General features: G+C 58.6%; 2 protein-coding genes across 9 annotated transcripts in view; one reads left to right on the top strand and one right to left on the bottom strand.

The window, feature by feature from the left end:
- The first annotated feature begins 10,015 nt into the window (after positions 1–10,015).
- MYOG (myogenin) lies at positions 10,016–15,051 on the top strand. Of its 2 annotated transcripts, XM_083812954.1 has the most exons (3): positions 10,016–11,426; positions 13,436–13,517; positions 14,256–15,051. In XM_083812954.1, the coding sequence occupies exons 1-3, from the start codon at positions 10,881–10,883 to the stop codon at positions 14,375–14,377; spliced, it is 750 nt and encodes a 249-aa protein (XP_083669080.1). In that variant the 5' UTR covers positions 10,016–10,880; the 3' UTR covers positions 14,378–15,051. The 2 variants fall into 2 exon arrangements, with proteins under 2 accessions (XP_083669080.1, XP_083669079.1); XM_083812953.1 differs by having other exon boundaries at positions 13,436–14,385.
- Positions 15,052–15,184: 133 nt separating this feature from the next.
- Positions 15,185–26,465, bottom strand: part of PPFIA4 (PTPRF interacting protein alpha 4) — a 54,960-nt gene continuing 43,679 nt past the window's right edge. For 5 of the 7 annotated variants that reach the window (XM_083812939.1, XM_083812943.1, XM_083812941.1 and 2 more), the window contains 14 exons: positions 26,282–26,415; positions 25,964–26,127; positions 25,318–25,411; positions 24,994–25,075; positions 24,162–24,362; positions 23,140–23,202; positions 21,964–21,990; positions 20,849–21,024; positions 20,153–20,250; positions 19,310–19,485; positions 19,021–19,089; positions 18,059–18,236; positions 16,819–16,910; positions 15,185–16,369 (listed from right to left, as the gene is read on the bottom strand). In XM_083812939.1, the coding sequence (XP_083669065.1) occupies positions 16,852–16,910; positions 18,059–18,236; positions 19,021–19,089; positions 19,310–19,485; positions 20,153–20,250; positions 20,849–21,024; positions 21,964–21,990; positions 23,140–23,202; positions 24,162–24,362; positions 24,994–25,075; positions 25,318–25,411; positions 25,964–26,127; positions 26,282–26,415 (1,521 nt within the window). In that variant the 3' untranslated portion in view covers positions 15,185–16,369; positions 16,819–16,851. The remainder of the gene's footprint in view (positions 16,370–16,818; positions 16,911–18,058; positions 18,237–19,020; positions 19,090–19,309; positions 19,486–20,152; positions 20,251–20,848; positions 21,025–21,963; positions 21,991–23,139; positions 23,203–24,161; positions 24,363–24,993; positions 25,076–25,317; positions 25,412–25,963; positions 26,128–26,281; positions 26,416–26,465) is intronic. The other 2 variants (XM_083812940.1, XM_083812944.1) reach the window with 1 other exon arrangement.

Here is a 26,465-nt window from a genome sequence, read left to right on the forward strand (position 1 = left end):
CCTCAGGTTCGGGGCAATGGGACTCTCCCAAAACCTGTCCGAGGCTCTCCCCATCCTTTCTCCCTCCTCTGGTGGGACGTGGGGCTGGATGTGTACCCTTTTGCTCTGCTCTACCTGGGTGAGAGGTGTCCCAATGCCTGGAGCTGTCACTTGGGGCTGACCCACGACCTTCTCCTCCATTCGAGCCTGCAGACCCCAGGTGGGGATGGGGACAGCTGTGGGGACATCACGAACCCAGTGCTGGACCCCTCCGTCGGCTGGTGGCCCAGGGGCTTCTCCCTCACCACCAACAGCGGGGCAGCTGGCCCAGGCTTGGGGTCAAGCACTCGGGGGCCATCCGGGGACCGTGGTGATGTGCCACCTTGGACACTTTAGCTGTGCCAGCGCCAGGGCAAGGAGAGCTTTTATGGATTTAAAAGATCTGTTTGCTCTGCAGGGAGAAAAATAAACCGGGGATGGCGAGTTCACATAAACACTGTGCTATTTATGGGAGGCTGCGTCTCGCTGCGCATCTCTCCTCGCACATCCTCTGCCACCGGGAGGAAGCCGTTATCCCACTGCGGGGCTCAGCCGGCAGCCAGAGGCGACGTGGGGCAGACCCGCCTGGTGCACGGCCCCATCCAGCCCCAAAGGGTCCCCCTGCACGTGGCATCATGGAGCAGGGCAGCACCCAGGGGATCCCCTGGTTGTCACAGCCAGCCCTGGGCTCTGTGAGGTGCTGGGAGCAGCCGGGGCATCCCCGGGGAGCCCCGAGCCCCCAAGCCCACCGGTGTCCCAGGGTGAACGTCCTTGCAATCAGCTTCTGGCTGGGAGCAGAGCAGGAAAACCGGCAGGTTCATCACGGGAGTGAAATGCGGAAGCAAATGCGGGCAAGTCCCGGCCTAATTGTATGCAAATCCCCCAAACACCGCGATTAAAAACCACTCCTTTTCCTAAGTGCATTGGCAGTTCGCTCTCCCTCCCCGGATTTGCGCCCCAGCATACCTAATCTTAGCAGCACCCCTAAAAAAGCCCAGATTGTGCCAAAAATGAGCCGCATGGCTGGGAGCGCGCCAAAGGGAGGTGGGTAAGAGCTCTCCTGCCAGCCCGAGGAAAATTTCTCAGGGCTTTGGCAAAGGCTGAAAATATTGAATGAGCAAATGTGGTCGCTGGCTGTTGCAGGTGGTTGTGCAGAGCCCGCTCGCGGCGGACGTGGCGTCAGCCGTTCGCCCTTTCCAGGTCGCCCTCCGGAAACCGGGCTGGGGCTTGTATCGGAGGCTCCTTAAAAAATCCATGAAATGTAATTTTGTGGTGAACGTCAGGTTCCCAGCAGGTTGTTCAAGGTCTTCCAGGCTCTTGCTGGGGTTTGGAAGGAGAAACCCGAGCAGTGTGATGGGTCACGATAAGCCTGAGGAAGCGCTGGATGGGGCCACTATGGGCAAATGCCCGCAGAGATAGCGAGGTGGGACAACGGAGGGCAAAGAGGTGACACAGGCACGGCACGGCTTGCGGGGACAGGTCCAAACCTGGGCTGCCATGGGAGGGGATGCAGAGCGGGCTTGGCGTGCCGGAGCAGCACCCAGCCCCGCTGCACCCCCGGGGCTCGGCAGCAGCCAGGAATCGCTGCTCCCAGGAGGCGAGTCGGGGCGTGGGGAGCTCCTCTCCTCCCACCGCTTCTCTGCAGAACCCCTCCTGCCTCGCTTTCCCTGCAGGAAGAGCAGCCCCAAGCTGCCATCGTGGGTGCTCAGCGCAGGAGATGTTGAGGTTTTCTCTGCCTCTTCAGTTCTGGGAGCCAGCCCAGAGGCCTTCTGGTCGTGGAAAGGGGCCTCTTAATTAGGGAAGTTAATTAAGAGCGTGGCCGGTGCCAGCAGCACAGGGCTGTGTGCTCGGTGGGCTGACGTCTCCGTGCGATATTAATTAGGATGACCCTAAATGCCACAGTCCGGTGGGTCTGGACAGGCTGGCACAGGGAGAAAAAGACGGAGCAAACAAAGGGAACGACCGAAGCTTTTCCAAGGGTGCCTCCGTCGTGCCGAGGTGCCGCAGATCGATGCTTGCCCGTAGCGCCTGCCCCAGGGCCACCCGTCCCTGTGTGACACAGGGCCCTGGTGGGACTTTGCTGGGGACACGGGGCTGCTCCTGGGCTCGTCCCCTGCTTTAGTGCTGTCTGATGGGGTGCACGGCCCTGGGAAGCCATTCGGGTGCCTCGCAGGGCGCTGATCCCCAGCAGCGCTCGGGACTTGCGGCAGATGCTTAGCAGCTGTGACACAGCTTAGAGAGAATTCCTTGGAGACGATTCCAAATATGAAGTCCCTTCATTTTTGTTTGGGATCTGGAGTGGGAAGGTCATGCGCCGGCCACATTTTCAAGCTCTTTTTTACACTGCAAAGGCTCTTTTTTGCCTGCAGAAGCTGAGCTTGCCACCGATTCACGGGACTCCCAGATTTTGCTGGGAAGCACCCTGTCCCGCAGGACGGACGGAGGGACGGCTGCTTCCCCGGGGACTGACGCTTCCCACCAGGCACATCTCAGCCCTGCAGCCTGTTTTACAGCGGGTTGGCAGCGGGGCTGGGGAGCTGGGGCACACAGGTCCCTGTTGCTGGGTGCCGGGAGGATGCTCACGGGGTTTTTTGTGCTTTCCCGGCACCAGCCTGAACCTGGCAGGAGAAACTGCTGAGACATCACCCGATGGAAGGGAAAACAAGTCCCGAAGTGCCAAAACCCGCCAAGCTCTCCGCCAGTGGTGCCCTTGGCACGACAGTGGGGTAGAGCAAAGGTCTGCCGGCTCGCTGGCCCTGCCTGCACCCCATCCCAGGCCCTTTGCCTCCTCGCCGCCGTATCTCCCCCACCACGTGCGGGACCTATTTTAATCCCCAGGGAGCCCCTTGAGCGTTATCGAGCCAGGCCGCCGGCCAAGAGCTATTCCTGCGCACCCTTTCCAGCAGGCTCAGCACCGCAAGCAGAGCAGAAGGGGGTTAAATATTTCCACTGCCGTAAGTCAGAGGACTGCGAAACCCCTTTGGCCTCCGTGGGCAGCCCCTGAGCGAGCCGGGCGCTGTAGGAAGAGCTCCTCTTTTCACTTGAAGCAGCCCGTGTCGAGGCAGGATGGTGCTTGCCGAGCCGTGCCCGGGGGAGGAGGAGCCGGGGCTGTGAGCGCTGCGGTGCAGGCGGCAGCGATGACAGCTCCCTCCGGGGCAAAGGCTTGGCAGAACCACAACTTCCCAGAAGAGAAAAGAAATAAAAAAAAAAAAAAAAAGGAGGAAAGCATAAAAAGAAAAATGTGGCCCCTGCAAGTCTTGCTTTGCTACAAAAGATGAATAAAGGGGTTAAATCTCATCTCTTAATGGGCCCCCAAGATGGTGTAATCACTTTCTGATCGATCTTGGGGGAAGTACTAGGGAGGGGATAAAGAGCCAAGCAGGGTGCTGTACGCGGAACACCCCAGGGTCAGCCCCAGGCCTGGGGCTGTGGTGGGCTGGGGATAGTGGCCACTGTCCCCCTGCTCTCCATAGGGGTGGTGGAAGATGAGGATTTGGGTTGAAGGGAGAAGAGGAGGTGAAGGAACGGCAGCAATGTAGGAAAGCGGCTGGGGAGAGCGGGCTGGGCCAGCTCGGTGCCTCCTGGAGCTGTCCCCTCGCGTGGGCAGCCCCATTGGGAAGGTCCCATCCCCATGACTGCTGTTGCTGAGTTTTGTGTTTCTCACTTTAGAAATCTGTCCTGTATTTCTATTTTGAAATCCTCCGGCTTTAGCTTCCAGCTGCCTCTTACGTCTTCCTCAGCTGGCTGGGCAGCTCTTGATTTCGGCAGCAGGGCTTTTCCCCCGCTCAGACACTTCCAGACCCCAACCCCATTGCCGCCCTCCAGCACAAGAGCTCCTCTTCCACCCAGCTCAAGCTCAGGAGGCGACGCCGGCCGTGAGCCCTGCTGCCGCCAGCGCTGTTTCCTTTGAACCTCCCCAAGCTGAAAGGTTTCTTGGAGTCGTGCTATTTCCAGAACTGAAATCAGGACAGAAATTCATTGGCTAGCTCCCCTATATTGCAGGAAAGGCTGCTCAGATCCTTCCCATGTGCCTAAACCTACAGATTCCTTTCAAAGATGTGGAAAATTCCTTATCAGCACAGGGGATGCATCTTCTGCCCGGTTCCCTCTCCTCTTCCAGCTGGGACCCGTTCCCCGTGGTCCCAGAGCAACGCAAACATTACCCAAAATGTCTGAACGCCAGAGAAAACAGCGTCCGAGCCCCCATCCCTGGGGGACGGCTCCTGAGGAGCGAGCAGCACTGCCGCTGCCGCGGGACATGTGATTTTCGCATTGCGTGGAACAACACTGGCAAGTTCGGGAGGGACGTTCCCACAGCTGGCTGCCTTCCTCGGGAACGCGCGGCCACAAGTCCCCGGTGGCTTCTCCTGCCTTTCCTCCCCTGGGCTGGGAGGGTTTGGGGTGCAGGGCCCAGCCTGGGGCTCACCCCATTGATTTGGTGCCCCGGGACGTGGCAAATGCCCAGGACCCGCTGCCACCACCAGATGCTGCATGGCCCCGGTGCTCAGTGCCAGCCACGAAGGAGGTGGTGCAGATTTGGGGTGCCAATGGTGGCCTTTCGGTGCCACAGGGGACAAAGGGTCTCAGCCTTCTGGCTCCTATTGAAGCTCTCGGGGTGCTGAGGGACCCCAACTGTTCTCATAGGTCTTGGGGGGCAGAGAAGGGGTGAGGGGGGATGCAGACATTGCCTTCATGGAAAGGTTGAGGAGGGATGGGATGGGATGGGATGGGACGGGACGGGACGGGACGGGACGGGACGGGACGGGACGGGATGGGATGGGATGGGATGGGATGGGATGGGATGGGATGGGATGGGATGGAGGAGCACCAGATTGCAGGGCAGAAACCTCAGACTTGTTCTGAAGGCGTCAGGCTGCACAATTCACTATTTCCTCTACGTCTGAGGGTGCAAAAGCTGCGTGCACTCTGTGCAAGGGTGCCCTGAGCACCCACGGGACCATGCATGAAGCCACCCCAAGCAATTCCCTCCCCCCCAGATGGGCTTGCTGGAGAACACCTGGGAGCAGGGCTCGGCCCCGGCCGCAGGAGCAGCCGTTCCCCACCAGGAGCTGAAGCCGCGTTTGCCGACTGTGTCTGTCTCTTCTGTCCAGGGTGGAGACACGGGGACAGAGCAGGGGAAGGAAGCTCCCCCTGTGTCCCCATCCCTTGTGCTTTCCCGTGGGGATGAAAGAGGTGAAACCTGGCCTCACGTCTGCTCTGCCTTCCCCAAAAGTCACGGAGGGATGGGGAGGTGGAATGAGCGCACCTCTGCATGTCCCCCGGCCTTAGAGGGGACCTGGCACGGGCACCGGAGAAGCATGGGGAAAGGACAATGCAGATACTGGGGTGCGCCCCAGGGTCCCCTCCGAGGGCCAAGGGACAAAGCGGAGGTCCCAGTTTTGGCTCCCTAAATACATGCTGCAGATATAGCAGAGACCAGCCCGAACATCGGTGGCTGAGCATTTCAGCACCCCCCCCCCCCAAGCCATTTCACCCCTTCAAAGCAACAAGGTCGATGGGGCCAAAGGGAGCAGATGCGGCACAGACCCTGGCCATGAGCACTTGGTGGGGGGACAGAGGACACAGCTCCTGCAGGAGGAATATAAAGGATGAGCCCCCCCCCTCAAGGCACATTCCTGTCCCTCCTGATGGGGCGGACGCTGAGATGACCCCAGGAGAGACCCGAGGACAAGCAGAGCTGGTAGAGCCTAGGGCAAAAATTCCTCCCCCGGGACAGTTTCACCTCCAGCCAAGCACAAAAACCACAAAGGAAAGGGTATCCGGGAAGTCCCCCCTCTTCCCTCGAGCCTCCCCTCCCTGGATTGGGATGTTTTGACCCAAAAGAGGAGCGGGGGCCTGGGAGGGGTGCAGGAACTGGAGGAAGCCAAACCCCGGGCGCTATTTTCAGCTCTTGGGCAGGAAAAGCACCTGCTGGGGTCATTACGCCGCGGGAAAAAACAAACGTCGGGATTTTTCTCCCTGGGGGGTGGGAAATGAATAGCTGGGCTCATCCACGGCGGGTGCCGGTGCCGGACCCCAGGGCTTCGCCCCAGGGACTTCCAGGTCCCGGTTCCCCCTCTCAGCACGGGTACGAGGGGTTTGCACCCCGGGTCCTGGGGAGGGAAGTGGGGGGGGGGTCTTTCCTTTAAAAAAAGGGGATTCAGAGGGGTCCAGCTGCTCTCTGCCTCCGCTGCGGTGTGCGGATAACCCGGCTTCTGGTGCCCTCTCCCGTCGGTCTACAGCAGTCCGGGCTCACCAAATCTGCACAAAATAAGGCGTTTTTGCCCACAGGGAGCCGGGAGTTGGCTTTGCTTTGTGTTTTAGACGTACTGGAAGGAGCTCGCCCCCCGCCCTGCAGGGATGTGGGGACCCCCCCCCGGACAAATTACCCCATTTCTAAAGCAAAACCCACAGCCCCCCCCCCTCCCAGCAGCAGCTTGACCGGGCCTGACACCGACAGCTGAGCACGCAAGAGAGGGACCGGGGGTGTCGGAGGCACGGCCCCCCCCAGAGGAAGGGGGAAAACCAGCCCCGGGGGGGCCAGCCTGGGATTACACAGGAGGGAGCCTCCCCAGGACGGGAGTTTGCAGGGTGAGGGCATCGCCGCTGCCATGTCACGGGGGGGGCACCCTTTCCACCATATGGAAAACATTCCCAAAATGGAATGGTTTCCACCATTTCCCAAAATGAGGAAATTCCCGCTGCCCTCCCTCCCCCCAAGCTCTCTGAGTTGTCCCCGTGGTGGGGGGGTCACCCCTTTTTGTGCTGAGATTTGGTGTCCCGCGGAGCTGGGGCAGGAAAACGCAGCGGTGAGACATGTCCCTAAATCCCCGCGGTGCCGATCCCTGTCTCCCCCTGCTCACCAGACCCCAACCCCCCAGCATCAGCCCCCAGGGCCATTGGGGCCACTCGTGCCACTCTGGGAACGTGCCCAGGATGGGGACAACCCGATGGTCACCCCGCCACGGGACTCCCCCCCCCCCCCATGCTCCCCACCACGGGCTGTCCCCTGCCAAGGGACACTGCTGTCCCCAGCGCCCGTCCCCGGGCCGTGCGCCATCCCCTGTCCCAGACAGCTGTCCCTGCCGGGGGGTCGGGTAGCCACCATATGTCCCTGCTGAATCCCTCGCATTCATGGGGCTTCCTCCAAACCCCCACCTGTCCTCCTGCTCGCCGAGCCAGAGCCCCTGCCCCACAAAACCAGCCCCGTTGTTGACAACCCGAGCGCCCCGGACCCTGGAGGAGCTGCCTCTCACGCGCTGGAGATGCTCCTTGGATGGGGGGGGGGGGGTCCTGCAAGAACCTGCAGTGGGGTTCCCTGGTCGGGGATCTACTGGGGGGGCCCCATCCTGCTGCAGTTTGGGGCTGGGGGCTGGGAATGGAAAGGGCCACGTCCAGGCTGTGGGGCCACGGAGCAAGGGAGGGGCGTGGGGGTGGCAGAAATGCAGGAGGTTTGGTGCTGGCAGCGGGGCAGAGCATCGCCCAGGGAGTGGACTGGTGGGTGAGGGCACCCAGCGGGGTCCCTGGACTGGGATCCTACAGGCAGGGGGGTGGAGGCATGGGCCTTATACTTCCAGAGATATCAATATCTGATTTTCTGATGGGGAAACTGAGGCACGGAGCCTGCGGGGCTGGCAGGGGAGGGGAGGCAAGGATGCTGAGCACCATGGGGGCACGAGCAGCCCCATCCCACCACCTCCCAGCACATCGGTGAGCCCAAGCTGGGTGAGCTGACACCTCGGGGTGAGGGAGGTCCTGCCACCGCTGCTCCCATCCCAGCTGGGGACAGGCAGCAGGACGCCATCCCCGTGGGCCGAACAGGACCAGTCCCAAATCCCCAGCAGGCCGAGACACGGCTCTGCAAAGCCACCAGCTCTCGGGGATGGGGCCAACGGGGCAGGCAGTGCCGCAGCCCCATCCCGGCCAAGCAGCTGTCGCCATCCCAAATCTCCGGCGAGCAGGCACGTCGGAAATCCCGGGTGTCGGAGGAGAGGTCTGCTCCGCATTCCTCGGCCGGGAGCGGGGAGCGAGCCAAGCATCTCCCCGCCGCCTGCAGCTGCTCCCAAATATGTTACGACTTGTCACGGCTGCAGGAAGGGATGTCGGCAAGCCTGGAAAGCAAGAGGGGATGCGGGGCAGCAGGGTGCCGGGGGCTGTGGGGAGGTCAGTCCCGCTGGAGGTGGCCTTTCGGTGAGAGCCCTTTGCGGGGCAGGTCTCCTCCCAGCACAGCGGGGTGGTCTCTGCTGTGCTGCCCTCTGCCTCTTTTCCCCACCAGTGCCTTCACCCAGTGGGGTAGGTTCTGCCTTCAACTTGGACATCCCCTAAAACAAGCGAACTTTCCTCCCTTTTCCTATGGAAGGAGCCCACCGGTGCCAACCCCACCACCAGCGCGGGGACCACGCACCGAGCCGTGCCGTGCTTATAGGCTTCAACAAAAACACAGCACACCGGGACCTTCGGCCGCGGTGGGAGAGCAAAACAGCCCCCCAGGCACCTCTCCCCGGCTTGGGAAGCGGCGAAGACGAGCCCTGCTCACGGAGATTTTCTCAATGGGGCGGTATTTTTAGCCCGAGCCCCGTGGCTGCGGTGACGGGGTGAGCCGTCCCCGCGAGGCCGGGGGCCCCCTCCTCTGCCAGCCGGGGAAGGTCACCCCGTGACGGATCGCAGCACGTTCTGCCCGGCGCGCACACAGCCTCGCCTTTGTGTGCGTCCCAGCCGCCGCCATCCATCACGGGCTAACCTGACAGCCGGCAGCAGAGCCCTAAGCCCCCGACGGCTCCGAATTACCCGGGGCGCAGCCTGCAGCCGCCGTTGGGCACCTATGGGGAAAAACTGCCCAGCTTCGGGGCCGTACGCAGGGTGCCGGGGGCTGCGATGGGAGCCCCCGGGGCCCTCTGTGGGGCTGGGGAAGGGATGGTGGCTGTGTGCCCAGCCGTGGGGGTGCGTGAGCCGGCTTTGAGACTGCGCTGTGTCCCCACACTGTGCCCAGGACTACGGGGACCCTGGGCAAAGAGCATGCAAAGAGCACCTGGGATGGAGGACAGCACCGTGGGCAGGTCCCCGTATCGGTGACAGCCTGGATGGGGGCCCTTAAAGAGCTGAAGTGAATGTGGGTGCTCAGGCTGGCACCCCCGCCCGATGCCTCTTCCCCCGTGCCCATCGCAGGTGGCACCATCGTTTGTCCCCCTCTCCAGGGTTGGGTGCCCCCAGGCTGCCTCCTGGCTCTCCTGCTGTGGGGTTTCAGTGACCCTGGTGGCCCGTGGGGGCTGCCTCGTCCCCCGTCTCTCCCTGCTTCCCTCCTGGCTGGGAAAGCCCCTGCGCCGGCTGCAGCGCTGCTGCCCCTGTTTTATGAAGTGCTAAATGCTTGGCCGCTCTGCTGCACGGCCCTGCCACGTGCCCAGCGGGGCTGGCTGTGTCACCGCTGCTGTCCTCATCCTCCAAACACACTTTGGCAATTAAAAAAAAACCCATCCGCATGGTAGAGTCGGGCTGGTTCCTGTAGTGTCCCTCACCCGGGAGCTCACCAGGGTTGTGCCCACCAGCGAGTGCCCCCAGCACAGGTCCCCACGAGCGAGCCACTCTGCTCCTCAGCCTGGCTTGGGTTCTCCCCTCCTAACAGCTTTGTGCCAGACACTCTCCAGGCTCTCGGGGATGAATCCTGCCCCTTTATAACCATTTAAATAATTTTGCCTAATACGGGGACCAACCCTGCGACCTGATTTCTTTCCTTCTCGAGTATTTAAGGGTTTTGGCTGAGCCCAGGATGCTCAGGGTCTGTGCTGGACCCATGGCTGCAGTCCCTGCTGTTATAACTGCAGGTATTTTCTAGGTGGTAAAAATGTGGGGACAGCGATTTCCCAGTGTTGCGAGCCCAAGAGAGCTGGCAGCAGAACTAGGGGACGTTTCAGGGCTCCTGGCCGTGAAGAAATCACTGCCCCTGCTGGCAAACGGATGTCCCTTGGGAGCAGAGCACCATGGTGGGCCCCAAAATGGCTAGAAATGAACCCAAAGTCAGCCAGGGTGCCGGTGGGTGGGCGCAGGGAATGCGCCTCCCCAGGGAGGGGGATTTGGGGAAGGAAAATCCCAGCAGGGTCGGCCCCGCTCTTGGCTGACATTCTTTCCACTGACCGATCCCTCGGCTGGAATCTGGCCCGGAGCAGGAATAGGAGGAGGTGGGAGATGGTTTCTGACGTTCCCAGTGGAAAAAAAAAACACCCTCTGGATTAAAGACAAAGCTGGGTAGATGCTGCTGGTGTCCTGGGAGGGCCGGGGAAGGGTTAAAACCCCAGCACCCCGCTGTTGCTCACAGAAAGCCCATCACCGTGCCTCAGTTTCCCCACTGGGAAGGTGAGAACCACCCCTCTCCGGGCTGGATTCCTCCGCTTCCCCACGGCTTCAGCAGAAGCGGGACCAGGCCTTTGCACCCCGGCAGGATGCGGCCGTGGGAAACGCGGGGGGCACGGGGCAGCGACGGGGAGAAGCTGAGCGGAGCTGGGCTCTGCCCGTGGGGATGGCGCAGACCCGGGGTGCCACGAAGGGGTGTGGGTGCCAGCCACATGGCTGCCCCCACCCCGACCACCCCGTAACTGAAGGGACCAGATGACACCGGAATGCGGGACGGAGCTGGCAGCCACCCACCGGCCCCGGTGCCACCCACGGGCGCAAACAAAGCCCCCGTTTGCCGAGCCGCCCTCCCGCCGTGCCAGCTCCCCCCCGGGCAGCGCAATCCCCGCGGGGAGGGCGAGCGCACGACCGCAGACGGACAAGTTTTGATGCGAGGAAGCAGCTTAGGGTGGGCTCAGGTTTCCTTTTTAGGTTCGCTATATTTATCTCCGTGGTTTAATGCCAGCGCCGGGGTTTAAATGGCACCGAGCAGTTGGCGTGGGGAGACGGAGCAGCCGTCCCCGAGCCGCACGCACGTCCCCCCCATGGAGCTCTTCGAGACCAACCCTTACTTTTTCCCGGACCAGAGGTTTTACGACGGGGAAAACTTCTTGGGCTCCCGCCTGCAGGGCTATGAGCCGGCGGCGTTCCCCGAGCGGCCCGAGGTGGCCCTGTGCCCCGAAAGCAGGGTGGCTTTGGAGGAGAAGGACTCGGCCCTGGCCGAGCACTGCCCCGGGCAATGCCTGCCCTGGGCTTGCAAGATCTGCAAGCGCAAGACGGTCTCCATCGACCGGCGGCGGGCGGCCACGCTGCGGGAGAAGCGCCGCCTGAAGAAGGTGAACGAAGCCTTCGAGGCGCTGAAGCGCAGCACCCTGCTCAACCCCAACCAGCGGCTGCCCAAGGTGGAGATCCTGCGCAGCGCCATCCAGTACATCGAGCGCCTGCAGAGCCTGCTCAGCACCCTCAACCAGCAGGAGCGGGAGCAGAGGGACCTGCGCTACCGCCCCGCCGGCCCCCAGCCCGCCGTGAGTGCCGCGACCCCCTCCCGGGATGGGGCTGGTGGCGGGGGGGTGCTCGGTGACAGAGGGGGGGGCTGCGGGGTGCTGGGAGGGCAGGATCGGGACCCGGTGCGAGGCCGGTGCTGCTGCTGCGGGTTAGTGAGCGCAGGGTGGCTCAGGTCGCTGGGCAAAGGGGCTGAGAGCTCCCTTTGTAGGGAGGGGGCTGTGGCTGTAGGAGCGGGCGTAGGGAGGGCTGGAGCTGGGCACTGCGCTGAGCGTGGTGTGGGTGCTTGGGAGGGAGCCTAAAGGCATGAATAACAAAGAAATGTAAAGTTCGGTAACATAAAATTAAAATAAATTAAAATAAAATAAAATAAAATAAAATAAAGTAACATTAAATTAAATTAAAATAAAGTGACATAAAATAAAATAAAATAAAATAATAAAATAAAATAAAATAAAATAAAATAAAATAAAATAAAATAAAATAAAATAAAATAAAATAAATAAAAGTATGCCCCCCCCACACACACACACATACTTTCCCGCTGCTGAGGCTTTGTGCATGGAAGTGCCAAGCTACAGACATCGGTGTAGGTATGGCTGGTACAGAGGGAGGTGGCGTGGTTAGAAGTGGTAGGCAGAGACACAGAAGAGGCAGCCACAGCTGACACATGTGGATATGGATTATATACATTATATAGATATCTAGATTACACAGGTATTACAGTTACATAGCTATCTAAATCTACAGACGGATACAGATGGACATAGGTACAGACAGAGAGGGACTCTGCAGCAGGCACCGAGAAGTGGCCTTTGCAGAGCCACCCGCTTCTAGACCAAGGGGTGCCGGGGCAGCCCCGCGTGGTCCCCCAAGAGCTGCACAAAGGGCTAACGGCAGCCCGAGGCTCTGTGCCAAAACACCCCTGGGGCTTCCCAGCGCAAAGCCACCGTGCCCGCTTGGGTTTAATTCAGCTGGATTTGTCGGCTGCCCCCGCGCCCCTGCTGATGGAAGGGCCCAAAGCAGGACCCGTGCCCGCGTCGCCGCTGCTCCCTGCGGGCTGCTCTCCCAGGCAGGGGCAGGGGGGAACATATCGAGCACAAAATGCAGGATTCTGGGCAAAAAGAAAAATCTTATCCTTAAGAATTTCCATTTTTTTAGTGGGAAATAAATCAAACCGCTAACGAACTAGCTGCGTCGGCAGCCAAGACCAAGCTGGGACCCAAGGTTTGGGGGTTCACCAGCAAGGTTTGGAGGTTCAGCTCCGTGGTGCTGGGTGCCCATGGGCTGGCCCTGGCAAGGTGAAGCCCCCCCCACTGCGCCCCCCACCCACAGCCAGAGCATGACCACCTCCCAGAGCCAAATTCAATTTCTGAGCTGCTACAACCAGCGGATGGGTCCTGCGGGTTGCTCCTACAAACCCCATTTTGAGTTTAACCCAGGCCGGCATCTGCTTCTAGACTGAAAGATGAAGACACACACACACACAAAATTACTTCTGAGCTTTGCTGAGTAACGCTCTCATTTTTCAGGCTGTCAGCTCTTTTCTGTGAAATCTTTTCAGCCCCAAGTCCACAAATCAAACTGCAAAAAAATCGTCCCCAGAAAGCCCCTTGGGACAGCCTGAGGGTGCCCAGCCCATGTGACATCTTTTATTTAACTTGATTAGATGATTTTCAGCAAAAAGCTGTTTTGCCCAAGGATGTTCATCTGCTTCTAGCACCTTTCTCATAGTTGTTGGGTAAAGAGACACTTTTTTAACCTGTACTGAGAGGATGGCCACTGGTCCAGAGCCCCCTTTTTTTTTTTCAGCCCTTACGGTGCTTAATGGTGCATCTGGCACTGATGGGTCCCTGGGGACCCCAAATGTCACTGTCTGCTTTGCAGGCAGGGTGAGGAGGGCCGTGCCCATCATCCTACAGGGGCGTTGTGCTGCTGTGATGGGGGCACCCCGGGGTGTTTCGGGGGGCAGCCGGTGGGGTTTGGCCGGGCTGGAGGCGAGACCCACGGCCGGCATCTCGGTTCCTTGCAGGCAGCCAGCGAGTGCGGGTCTGGCAGCTCGTCCTGCAGCCCCGAGTGGAGCACCCAGCTGGAGTTCGGCACCAACCCTGCGGGTAAGGTCCTCCCTGCCTCGTCCCTGCATCCCGCAGTCTTGCTGGGGGGGGGACACCACAGCCCTGGGACGTCACCGAGCCAAAGCTTCCCCTGGGGGATGCTCGGGGTGGAGGACAAAAGGAGCCTTGTCTTCTCCCCACCCCGCAGACTTCTGCTGTCCGGGAGGGATGAGCCCCGCCGAGGCTCATAAATCCTCCAGCGCCGCCTTGGCTCAGTGCTGAGCACACTCAGGCTTCTCCCATTGCCTGATCCCCCAGGGACGTTGGCTCCCCATGAGCCGAGGAACTGGACGGCAGCAGTTCGGCGCCCCAGACCCCATGAGGGATTTTTTTCTGTTGCCGTCCCGCGGCTTGGCTGCCCATCGCCGCCCTGCACTACCTCGCCCTCCCCATGTCCCAGTGCAGCTGCTGGTTTATTTTCGGTTTTGCAGTTAACCCCTTCCAAATCCACATTTTCTTTTTCTTTTTCTTTTATTATATTATTTATTTAATTTTTTCCCCCAGAAGATGAAAACTTAAATCTCATTTTCCAACTGGGAATAAAACCAAAAAATTTCCAAAAGTTTCACTCTCCGTTGCCATCTCCAGGGGAAGGTCTCAGCCCTCAGGGTGGGAGCTGGGTGCAGGTGCCTGAATCACTGCGGCCACGTGGGGAGGCACGGGGTCCCCTGCACACGAAGCAGGAGCTGTCCCTGTCCCGCTGCCATCCCCAGCAGACGTCACCCCTGCTTTTCACAGATCACCTCCTGCCTGACGACGCGGCGGAGGACCGCAACCTCCACTCGCTCTCCTCCATCGTGGAGAGCATCGCCGTAGAGGACGTGGCCGTGACGTTCCAGGAGGAGCGGGTTCAAAACTGAGCCGGCACAAACCCCGGCGGCTCTCCGAGCTGGTAACGGGGCGGGAATGAGATGCTGGAAGGGTCCAGCCACTGGAAATTGTATTTATCCCTCCGGCGCCGTGGACTACACCGCTGAAACCACTCGATTCCTTTCCCAACTCTTCACCAAAAGCTCCCGCCAGCTGGAAAAAGAAAAGGGGGAGAGGTGGGGTTGCGGCAGCGCCGCAGCTCCCTGCTGGCAGCAGCCCCCGGTCCCCATGACCAGCGTCGGGCACGGCTTCGTCTCCCCGGCCGGGGGCATTCGTTCCTCGGGGGCCACTGCGTGTGCTGGGGTCGCTTGCTCATTTTTTTCCAAGATGCTCTTTGACCAACGTCTCTTTCCGGCTGGCACCTCGCGGGCTGCCCTCGCCGGCTTTTCTACTGAACGCTGTGTGGAGTTGCCATTTGTTTGTTGTTTTTTTTTTTAATTATTATTTTTGCTAACTTATTTGGATTTTTTTTTTTTTTTAATAAAGGCATTCTTGTTTGAACTGCTCAGGGCCTCCTTTACTGCTGTTTCATGTTGTGCAAAACTCTCCAAACCCCCCAGGTTAGGGGGTTCTCCATATGAGAAAATCCTAGGGCACCGTTTGGACCTCAGTGATGGGACCTGGGTGTCCCACACTTCAAATCAGCCCTGTAGAGACCAGTGAGTCCGCTGGCTTACAACTGGGACTCAGTCCTGTAACTCAAAAGCACTCAGGGGAGCAGGCAACGCTAACTCTGGGCTCCAAAGATTAATTATATTTTTAATTTGGTCTCTAGAAAGAAGGCTCGAGCCAGCACTGCTTTAAAATCCTGTTTATTGGAACACACATACATCCTTTCCTGACCCACTTCAGGGTTTGGAGTCCATGCAGTACCAATAATATGACGAAAGAAAGGGGGCATCGATATAAAGGGCTCACCAACTCTTCAAATTAAAAAAATATTTAATACTGTATTAGGCAAATAATACACCGAAAAGACATCGTGACTGTATAGCCTCTCAGATATTGCACTTCCAGACAGCACATGATAAGTATAGGTCATTCCAGCCATCAATAAATATCACATCAGAAATAGGGGCCACACAAGGCAAACGTGGCATGAGGAGACGAAGAGATCCTACCCTACGGGGGAGAAATGGGAAGAGCTGAGAGCCTCCTGGATCGATCCCTGCCCGTAGCCTGGGGGCAGGAGGAGAGCATCTCCTCTGCACCTAGAAGGGAAGGGATGGGCACATCTTGGGGTGCCGGGTGCCCCCGTCGCGTCTCCCCGGTCCCCAAGGACGGTCCTGGCACCGTCCTGGCTGGCAGCGAGCCGGATGGGGCGGTCCAGCCCTTCCCCACGCAGCCCTTGGCAGAGCTGCCGTGTGAGCACCCCAAAATGCCCCGACTGGCCGCTCCTTGCCCCCACGGCAGCCGGTCCCTGCCCCATCCTGCGCAGCGCCCACCCTGGCACTGGCCTCAGCCCCCGTGTCCTGTCCCAGGGGCAGCTCCTTGCCCATTCACCCCAGTGTCAGGATTTTCGCACGAAGACGAGCCTGAATCCTCCCTGGCTTCGAGTCCTGCGGGCAGCGGTGTCCTTGATGCCTGGAGGAGCTCCGGTGTGCCGGTGCAGCAGCCTGTGGCATATTGGCAATGTGAACCAGGCAGGAGAAACGTTTCCAAATGTCGCAGCCCGCTTTCCGGGCGTCTCCGCATCTCTGATGGGTTGCACCACACTTCCACCAGCGATGGAGCTGGCACCCGGAGAGTGCACCTCTAGCCTGGCTGGTGCAGTGTGGGGTGGGCAGAAAAGCCACGGGTGGGAGACACGGGGAGCCGGGGGAAGCAGCGGGGTGCACAAGCAGAAAGGAGAGCATCCTTTTCGGTCCATGGCAGGAGCACTGCGGCATCTGTTGGTCTGGGCCAAGGAACAGGCGCAGGCTGGGCTCTGGCCTTGTCCTGAAAGGCAGCCAGCACGTGGCTGAATGGATAGTGGGGATGTGCTGAGAAACAAAGTGGGAAAGGCACCATGAGGACAGTGGTGCACCTCTGTCTGGGGACCCACAAGCAGACAAACCCAGCCAGTCGGTGGTGCAAGCTTCTGGCATGGAGCTCTGTGCCCTGGGGCACAGCAGGGTCCCTGGAGACTCTCCTTCCCTCACCCCACGGGGACCCCACATCTAGGGTGGCATCCTGGGGACCCCAGGGACTGGACAACTGGTATGTGCTGAGGATGCCGAGCATCTCTTCTGCATCATTTCAGGGTCCTGTGAGCCTCAGGTAGCAGCAGGCTGTTCCCCCACCGCTGAGGTCTCCATACACCCCCACAGCGAGGCAGACCTTGGTGACAGCAGACACCCTGCCCGGGTGACACCAGTGGGGGACACCGGGTCCTCCTGCTCCCCTCTTGGCCCCCACCCAGGTCAGAGGCCTCAGTCCTCCTCGCACGTACCCAGGGCCGGGCTGGTTCCCGTCACGCTGACCCTCAGCAGGAGTACGTCCGGACCGTGGAGGTCTCCAGCCGTGGCGACCCAGAGGCACCAACTGGAAGCAAATCAAAGAGCGCAGCGTGAAATTAGTGACTGCCCCAATTAGCCCTCGGCTTCCCACCAACACGTTTATTAGGCAGCATCTGTGCACTAAAGCTACATGAGTCAAAGGAAGAGGTATGTTTGGCCTTCACCCAAGGCTCTAGGGTACTTGGAAAGTTACCACTTGCCATCCTTCCTTACTCTTGGGCAGCGAGCACCCTGCTGTCTGTATCTGGGGGCTGTCGGTCATTGGGATTTTGCCCCAGGTTTTATTGTCCTTGGCCAGCTGAGAATTGCATCTTTTAGGGATGGCATGGAAAATACAGAAAAGACCTAAACCACTAGTAGAAAGCTGTGAAATTTGAGCAAATCTGGAAACAGGAGGAGAACTGAACCTTGGACTTGGAGCTGGAATGTGAAGCACAATGTGTAATTCTCATTCACACGTTCATTGCTGAGCCTGCTGAAGCTGCCTCTGCATCTCAGGTGGTTTGGGACAGTGGCACAGGGGTACCTGGTCCAGGGGACAAACCGGGGTGACTTAGCCAGAGCTTGTGCCTCCCTACAGCTTCTGAAGGGACCGAGACAACTTGTAGAAGGGAGTTGTATGGTGCTGGGGCAGAGCCTGGGACATGCGCTCCGTTAAAACCCACATGACAGCCGGCAGCAGGGGCAGCAAGGGTGTCAAAGCAAGTCCCTGCCAGCCCGTCGCTGCTCAGCAGCGCTTGGACTGAGTTGGTCTGGTTATTTCAGTCCCTTTGGGGATGGCTTCCAAAAGGCAGGATGGACAAGACTGGCTCAGGTCAGGCTGCTGCTTCCCTCCAGAGCCCCCCAGCAGGCTCTGAGCCAGGTGCCACAGCCACGGTGGGTTACACATCCCCATTTCATGCCATAGCCACCACGGCCCCCATCCAGCCCTCGCCCTAGTTCTCGCAGTTCAAAACAAAGAAACCTCACAGCAGAGAAGGGTCTGAAATAACCCCCCAGGAGTACCATTTACAGCAGACAACAGCTCTGCTGGCTGAATTCAGCATCGCAGGCAACCGGCAGACCTCTCTCCCTCTCCTCTCCCAACAGCACGCCATCCCCACACGCCATCCCCACACGTGCTGTGAGGTTCCCCGTGGTGGAAGGGGACCCGAGGGGAAGGGGGTGACCGACCTTCTGGGGGCATTTTCTTGGCAGGGGCGGATGGGGGTGGCAGGGGCACCAGGCTGGTGACACGGAAGCCGGCGGGCAGCGTCTCGGCCGAGCCACTGAGCATGTTGATGCTGTGAACATCTCGTGGGCGGAAGCGCTTTCGCCAGGACGGGGTTCGCCGGAAGGTTTTGTCATCCCCCTAGGAAGGAAGAGCGAGTTTGAGCCCAGCAGCCTGGACCTTCAGCCCTCGTGAGATCCTGGCACTGCTTTCACCTAACTGAGCGCGTGCCAGTATGCCAAGGCCATCCCAAACTGTGCAGAAGTGTCTGATCAAATTGGGCTAAGGACATAGGAGCCAGCTTGCCTCTCTCTTCTCTTCACCCTGCCTGCAAAGATGCCCTGGATACACCGACACGGGAGCCCCAGCAAGGACCCAAAGAGAAGCATCTAACCTTACACAGATGATGGCATCTGGAAGTGCCTGCTTGTTTTCATGCTCTAAAGAGAGTCCTGACCAGGTCTGCTATCATACTTCATGCAAGGAAGCTGGATGTAGGACAGATCTAGATGAATTCCCACCTTCAGTGACTCAATGCGAACAGCTTTCTGTCTGCATCATGGGGCACCTCCAACCCACCAGCTTTACCAGCCACAGATGTGTCATGCACAGGATGTCTGTGCCTCTATAAGGCAATATTAAAGCAGCTGGCAAGGAAAGCCAGTTGGGTCCTCTTCAAATTCAGCCCACCGAGCACTAGAAAAGATGCACAAGACCCTACCTCATCTGCCTCCACAACCAGTTTTAAGTTTTAAATTAATTTAGTTTTAAATTATTCCACTGCTCCTGCAATTGCTCTAGAGTCTATGATGCACTGCTTGACTCCCCAGGGCAAGGCAGGAGAGAGCAGAGGTCCTGTCAATCCTGTTTCTTGAACAAGAACAGGCACCCAGCACGATTCAGGCCTGGGCGGTTTGGTACTCACATCATCCAGCCTTCGATCTGTGCCCAATGCAAGCAGATTGTTGAACTCCCTCTCCAGCACTTGTCGAGCCTGAAAATAACATCAAATGAACACTCCCCATCGATGGGAGCAGTTCCCAGCACAACTCCCCAACCCAGGAAACCCTAGGGATGACAGAGAAAAAGCCCGTGCACCACCTGAGTGCTGTGCTCAGAGCACAGCAGGGTTGGTGGCACTGCTGGAGTCACGCCACAGCCATGTCCCGTGCCCACCACCCGCCCCCAAAACACCCCAGGGATGCTGCCCCTACCTGCGTGTTCTGTGTGGGGATTTGCAAGACGAGTGCCAGGCTGTTGTGGTCGAAGTTTTCGTCGAGGGCCAGGAGCGCCCCGTGCACCCCGCTCTCAACGAGGTTGTTCGCGTACTCGCGAAGCCCGATGGACTGGATCCAGTGGATGACCTGGTCGTTGGTCCACACCAGCACGTCTGCAGAAGAGCAAGGACGTGTCTCAGGGCAGCTCAGCCCGTGCTCATGGTTGCGTGGGGACCTGACGATGTCCTGGAACCCTGCCTCACAGCCCCAGGCTGATCCCGGGATGATTCTTCCTGGGCCAGCAGCAACACCACGCACCCAAGTGCCAGCAACAGCTCGCCTCAATTTATCAAACTGAACGTTGAAATAACAAGCAGAAAGCAACTGTGAAAATTAATCCTAAGAACCCAGGGTTGCTGGTTTAATTAGGGGCATTATCAATAATGAGTTGTAATCTAAGCAGCAGCCAGATGCACGGGAAATCTCAGGACAGCCAAAGGAGAAGGGGAGGCTGAGCAAGCTGGGGAGTGTCCTGAGCATCTCAAAGGGGCAGAAGTTGATCCAAAGCTCGGGCTAGATCTTTCCTGTCTTGACAACCTTCCTTTTTCCTCATGCCTGACCAAGGTGAGCTGCTCAAAGGTACTTGGAGCAATCTGTTGGGGAATACTGCAAGGAAGTTCCCCACGGAGAACAGCCCTACGGGCATGGGTGTTGCTCAGAAATACCGATTTTCCCTTGGCAAGTGCTGTGATAAGAATACAGGAGAGGGACCATTGCTGGGCATCTCTGGAGGTTTCCCACCAGCCTTCCCAGAGCTGCGTGGTGTACGCGGCTGCTGACCTTTGATTTCATGCTGGGTCTCTTCTCGCCTCCTCTCGAGCTCTTTGCGGTCGTAGTTGAGCCTCTTCAGGCACATGATGCCGTACTGCAGGCTGGTGCTGCAAGGACACGAGAGACCACTCAACCTTCAGGAGGGCTCAGCATCACGGGGGCAGGCACCTTGGAGGGACCCTGCAGAGGAACCCCCCTCCCCACTTGTTTTCCATGTGCCCAAAGGATGCTTCGGTGCAGCACTGGGTCATCACAGACACAGCACAAAGGGAAAATCTTAGCCAGAACCTGGGGAGCATCCCTCCCTTTCATCGTAATTCCTCATTCCATCAGTTTTACCCTGTTCTACCTGTCTGAGAGTACCTCAATACAAGCAATGATACTTGGGGCCTGGGGAGGGAAGGGACAACCTGCCCATGGGAGCTGCTCCAGCCTGAGGGGTTCTGGCAGCCTCCACGGACACAGGGTGGGGATCAGATGGGATGAGCCCTTTTTTTTTTGTCTGTGGTTTGTTCCACAGCCAGAAGAAGGCTTGCTCCTCTCCAGTTTTGCTGGAAGGAGCTATTTTGCCCACACCAGCTGTCCCAGGTGCCATCCTTCAGTACTGAGCCTGCCCTAGACAGGGGAAAATCCCTCCAATTCCCCCATCCTCTGCTCCACGTGCAGGCGCTGCGCCCCAAGGACCTCCCAAAGGAGGGCACTCACCGGTGGAAGCTGTCCACCATCTTCAGGTGCACTCTGAGATCTTTCTTGGTGAGGTGGTCCAGCATCCGTGCATCGACGAGACACTCCATGAAGTAGCTGCGATACTGCGGGAGGCCCAGGCTGGGCAGCCACTCATTCCCAATCCACTCATGGTTCATGTCCCCATAGGCCAGTGTCTGTGAAAGCGAATGGACAAACTAGGGAGAAACCAGGGCTTGGTAGAGCTGCAGATAATCCCAGAAGACCGGTGACCAGTGACCGGTCAGTGCTGCAGCCTGGGGGTCACCGTCCTGAGGACTAAACATGGGCTAGAGGAGATGAACCCCAGTTTGGACTGAAGGAGCTGGGGGGAACAGTCCTGTTGGCCATGGTCCTTGTCCTGCTCATGTGCCCCAAAGAGACAGGGCAGCAGCCACGAGGCAAGCACAAGGGACTTTCTGACTGACTTCTTCTGGAAAAAGCACATTCAGGAAAGCTGAAACAACTAGGTAGGAAATATATTTTATTGCTTTCCCAACCGATTTTTAGAAATCACCAAACTTTCTATTTTGTGATTTCAAAATGATAAAAGGTCTGTTTTGGGCAGCAAAACATCCAGTCACTTTCACTGCAAGCTGATTCTGGGTCCAAAAAGGAAATAAAATCCACCAGAAGAAAAGTTAAGACAACTGAGAATCATCGAAACCAGAAGAGATGGAACCAAGCAGGACTTTTCCCTCCCACCTTTCCAGTCCATGAAAATGTTCTGTATCCTGAACTCAGGGCCAATAAAGGTGAAACCTCAACATCTGTGCAGCTTGAAACCTGCCCCCCACCCGGGGTGGCTGGTCAGTCTTAGGTGGGGATTTTTAACACCAGAACTGTGTCTTACAGAGGATGGCTCAGGAAAAAAGTCACAGCTTGAAGCAGAGAAGGGCACTTCTTGGTGGGAGGTCCCAGGAGGACCATCCCATGCCCAAGAGATGGCTCAGAGGCGTAATCACCGGGTGCAGGCTCAGCTCCAAGCAGGACTTGCTGAATACTGATGCCCCAAGCTCATTCCCTGGGTGCCCCGTGGTGTCCGTCTCTCCCTCCCATGCCAACCCCACCGAAAAAAAGTGCAATGGGGACCTCACCTGTGCCCAGCTGCCTTCCTCTGTGTCCTAAGCATGACACACGCAGCATGTCAACAGAAAGGACAGGTAAAGTCAGTACCCGGCGGCGCTGCGCTGTGACAGTGCAGGGGACCCTCGGCACAGCGTGACCCAGATGGGCCTGGGGGGCTCAGCCTTGCCAGCAGGGTGCTGGGGACAACCCGGCCCCATGGGGCCCAAACTTCCCCCCACCTCTCAAGCAAGCAAGGAGGATGTAGGATGGGGCTTTGTTTACAGGTCTTGGGCTGGAGTTGGCACAGACCTGGGGCTCATGCGTCTGTCCTGGGTAACATGGGTACCTCTTGGGTCACCCAAAGACAGATGCAGAGAAATCTAAGCTTCAGCTCATGGATCACAACCTCCCAGAGGGGCTGCCTAACGCAATCTGCCCATTTTGCAGCTGTTTTTCCCTGTCACCTTGAACTAGTTCCTCTCAAACTTGCGAAACCTGCGAGGGAAAGGGCTGCAACCCCTGCCGTAACCCTGAGCTCGCTGTCCCCAAAAGGCACCTGCCAGTTACAAGCTCTGTGTTTCCCAGGCAGCGGGCATGAGCTTCAATAAAACGCCTCATCCACACAACAGAGCCAAAATGCTGCCCCTGCTCTGAGACGTGAATATGGGGTCATTAAGTTGCAGAGAGGGGAGCATGGATACCTCTCTCCAAAGGGCCCAGAGGCTTTGGGAGCACGGCCACATCCCCCTGAGGGACCCCAAGCTATCAGCCAGTGGTAGGGACAGACAGAGGGGACAATATTTGGGCGCACTAAAGTCAATGGAGGTTAGACGGTGACTTCTCTGGGTACAGGCTGACCAGTATGGGACTCAGACTCATGCATCTGTCTGAGATCACCCTCGTTTTTGTCTTTCCCTTCTGTCTAATTCACAACCGACAGACGAGCTATGCTAGAAACCCAGCACAACCCACGGGGGCTTGACGAAGGAAAATGCATCTGACGGTTTTTAAGCCAGCTTTAGAAATTGTTGGGATATTAAAGGCTGAAAGACGGTTTCTAGACAGGTGCAATGTGCTGGCCATGAGCTGACACATGAGACACAGCAAAGATCCCCTTCCCTCCTGGGGTTTGGCGCGTTAATGCACGCCCAGAGCTCAGCGTGGTAACCGATACGCCGCGGCGGCAGCGGGGCGCCCAGCCTCACCGTCTTGGTGGACGTCGCCATGTTCTCCATCTCCTCGTGGGTGACCCAGACGTTTCCAGAGGACTGGAGGAGAAAAAGGGCAGAGTGGTCAGGGTGACCCACCATGGCCTCAGCTCACGATGGAAATGAGCCTGGCTCAAGATGAAGGGGGACCAGACCACCCTCACACCTGGGATGGCACCGGGGGGCACCTTGCAGCATCCCTGTATCCTCCTGGGCTGGTGGCACCCCACTGCCCCTGCGCACCCTGGGCTGTCCATGCAGCCACGGAGAGCCCAGCAAGGACCACTGGCCCTCTGGCTGCCTTTATACTTTGGTTTTATGTTCACGGAGCCTGCAGGCTTGTCCCTGACAGCTGTGACGCCAGACAGGGCCATCTGAGGGCATGCCTGGGGCCTTTCTTTCTGCTGTCCGTATTTCTACAGACATGTCTTGGCTGACTGGAGCACCATTAACCCCTCGGGGGCTTTAGGGACCAGCACAAGACATGATCCTGACATCCGCTCCCTGTTCTAGGCAGAGCAAGGCTGGGATCTGGAGCCACTCTGACTTGCACCAGGAATTTTCAGATGGTCTCGGGAAAAGTTTTGTATTGAAATGACTGAAAAAATGACTGTGCATAACCATGCTGGCCCTGCAGATCAAACCTGCTGCCTGGGTCAGATTTTATCTCCTCCAGAGCAGACAGTCCCTGAGCTTTGCTCTTCGCTGGCTGCTTTGCAGAGTCAGCCCCTTGCTGACAGCCCCTGTGGGTGAGGGTGCGGGCGTCTGCTGGGCCCTCAAGGCAGGAAAGTGCTTCACACTTGATGGCAGTAAACTACCTTTGTGCCTGAGGACACGTGTCTGGTGGGTTTACTGCTCCGTGAGGGGATGTCACCCCATCCACAGCCTGCGCTGAATGCTAGAGAACCCCTTCTGGCTGCACTTGCCTGCAATACTGGGGCTCCCTGGGGAACAACGAGCCACAGTGGTTCCAAGGAGCCAGGGAAAAGGGAAAACCAGCCGTGGGATGGGGCACTTACTGTCCGTGAGGTGGGTGGTGCCGAGGGGCTCGTGAGCGAAACCATCTCCTGGATGGCCAGGCGCAGCTTCAGGCGATGCAGCGCGTTGCTGATGCCGATCTCCCTCTGGATCTCGGTGTCGGACAAGGCTGACATGATGGCTCCACTTTTCACGTTGGCTCGGCAAGCAGCGACGTACCAGGCAGGCATTCCCACCCAGAGCTGCCGAAACAGGGCAAAGCTGGTGACTGCCCAGGGCACAGACCCTCATTTCCTCTGGCAGGGGTCCAGGACGCCCGGTTTAAACGCAGTATCAAAGCTGGATATCCACGGGGGGCTCCTTTTTTGTTTGGACCTTGCACAGATGGCTTGTAGGCAGAGCAGCATCCCTATATCTCATGGAGACAGCACAGCGAAAGAACACCCACGGAGCCTTTCAACTCAGAGCTTGAGGACACCCCAAAGTGCAACCCTGCAGACCACGAGAGATCTGGGGATCTGCTCTGCTCCCCCAGCTCCACTCACTTGGACCTACAAATGGCTCCACGACCGCCCCTTTGCCACCTCCCTACTCAACCAGGGAGGAGAGAAAACATCTCCGTGCCTCGGGAAGTGGCCCCTACTGCCACTGGCACCGAACACCCATTCTATAGGGCACGTTGAGGGGCTCGAGGCTTTGCCAGGTGAAGAAACTGCTGAGCATGAGCTGTTTTGCAATGGTCATGCTGTGCATGGACCAAGCACGGTGGGGCTGTGGGGTGCTGTACCCCTGCCAGGGGAGCACACTGCAGACCAGCAGCAACTGCAAAGCCATCGGCGTGTGGGGACAATGCGCGGGCGTGCTCTGCCTCACCTCCAGCCAGGAGACAACGGTGGGGCCATCCCAGTGGGCAAAGGGCAATCCTTTCCTCCGAGCCTCTTCCAGAAGTTCATGCCTGGAGGGAACAGAAACAAAAGAGTGGTTTATTGGGAGCTTGAGGAGAAGGGAACAGCTCTCGAAAGGGAAGAGAGTGCAGGCAGCAAGAATCAGCTGGCAGCAAAGCAATAAAGGAGCTAATAGGGCTCATGAGAGTGTGAAGGCAAGAAGTCTTTTCAGCGATCCCCAGCCCTGTGTCATGGCTTAGCAGCCACCAGGCGGGACATTTTCTTGCTGGGGCACAGAAGGAGGTCCACTCACTTTTTCCGCAGGCGACGATCCTTCTCAGCCTGAGCACCCAGCTTGCCGAGTCCCAGAGGGTCCTGGATGCCCACCTCTGTGTCGGTCAGCAGCACTGTTGGGCAAAACACCTGTGGGTCAGCGTGATGTCCCCAGCGTCAGCGCGATGTCTCCAGGGTCAGTGTGACAACCCCCAGGGCACTGCACCGGGGTGTCGGGGATGCGCCGTCGCAGCACGGATTTTCAACCCACCCTCATAGCCCCCCGCATCCTCAGGGAGCCCACAGGGATCCCCAGCTGCCAGCCCTCCTGTTTCAAGATGCTCGGCATTGACGCAGTAAAGGGTTTAGGTGTGGAAAAGCAGCTCCCACCAAAGGGCTGTGCAAAATCAGGGAGGTGCCACGGGGAGGGAAAGAGATTTGGGCCATGCTCAGGCCTGAAAGGTCCATGGGGCTGAAAGCACCAGGATCTGACTGCCCTGAACCTGCAGGCAGCCCAAAGCCAGTGGCTCCAACGTCCCCAGGGGTGCCCAGCAGGGGTGTCCCTGCTCCTCTGGGGTTACAACCCCAACAGCACCCCGAAGCCAGACAGTGCCAGGAGGCATGCAGAGAGCCCGGCCCGAGAAAATGCCCGCCCAGCCCGCCTGGGAGCGGAGCTGCTCACAGACCCTGCCCTGTGGCCCCTTCTCTGCTCAGCTGAATCAAGCGGCCCTTCTCTTTTTTCCCAAACAAGCGCCCGATGGAAGATTTGATCCCCTTCCTCTTGGAGCCCTTGTGCAAGGAGTCCTGGCTGCTGTTGCTGCTGAGGTTGCTGGCCTGCTCTTCCAGGGAGCTGGGGATGGAGGGGGGAGAGGAACAGCAAAGCCTGAGGTTACTCCTGAGCAGCGCACAAGCCACAGCAAACCCCAGCCCATCCCACGGCCCCACACTTCCCCCCCACAAATCCTCAAACGAGTGGTTTGAGAGCCAACGGGTGCTCCGCTTACCTCTTCCCGTCCTCCTGACTCAGCGCGGGGTGACCCAGCTTCTCCAGCCGCAACGTCCTGGGTGAGGACGGGGGGGAAGTCTCGCATTTGATGGTGGTTTTGTCCTCTCGGCTTTCATCCCGAGCTGCGGGTGACTGAACAAGCACAGGAGCCATGAGGTCGGGTGGCTCCAGCTCCATCCTTG

Source organism: Anser anser (assembly GCF_964211835.1).
Source record: "Anser anser genome assembly, chromosome: 27".
Lineage (NCBI taxonomy): Eukaryota > Metazoa > Chordata > Aves > Anseriformes > Anatidae > Anser > Anser anser.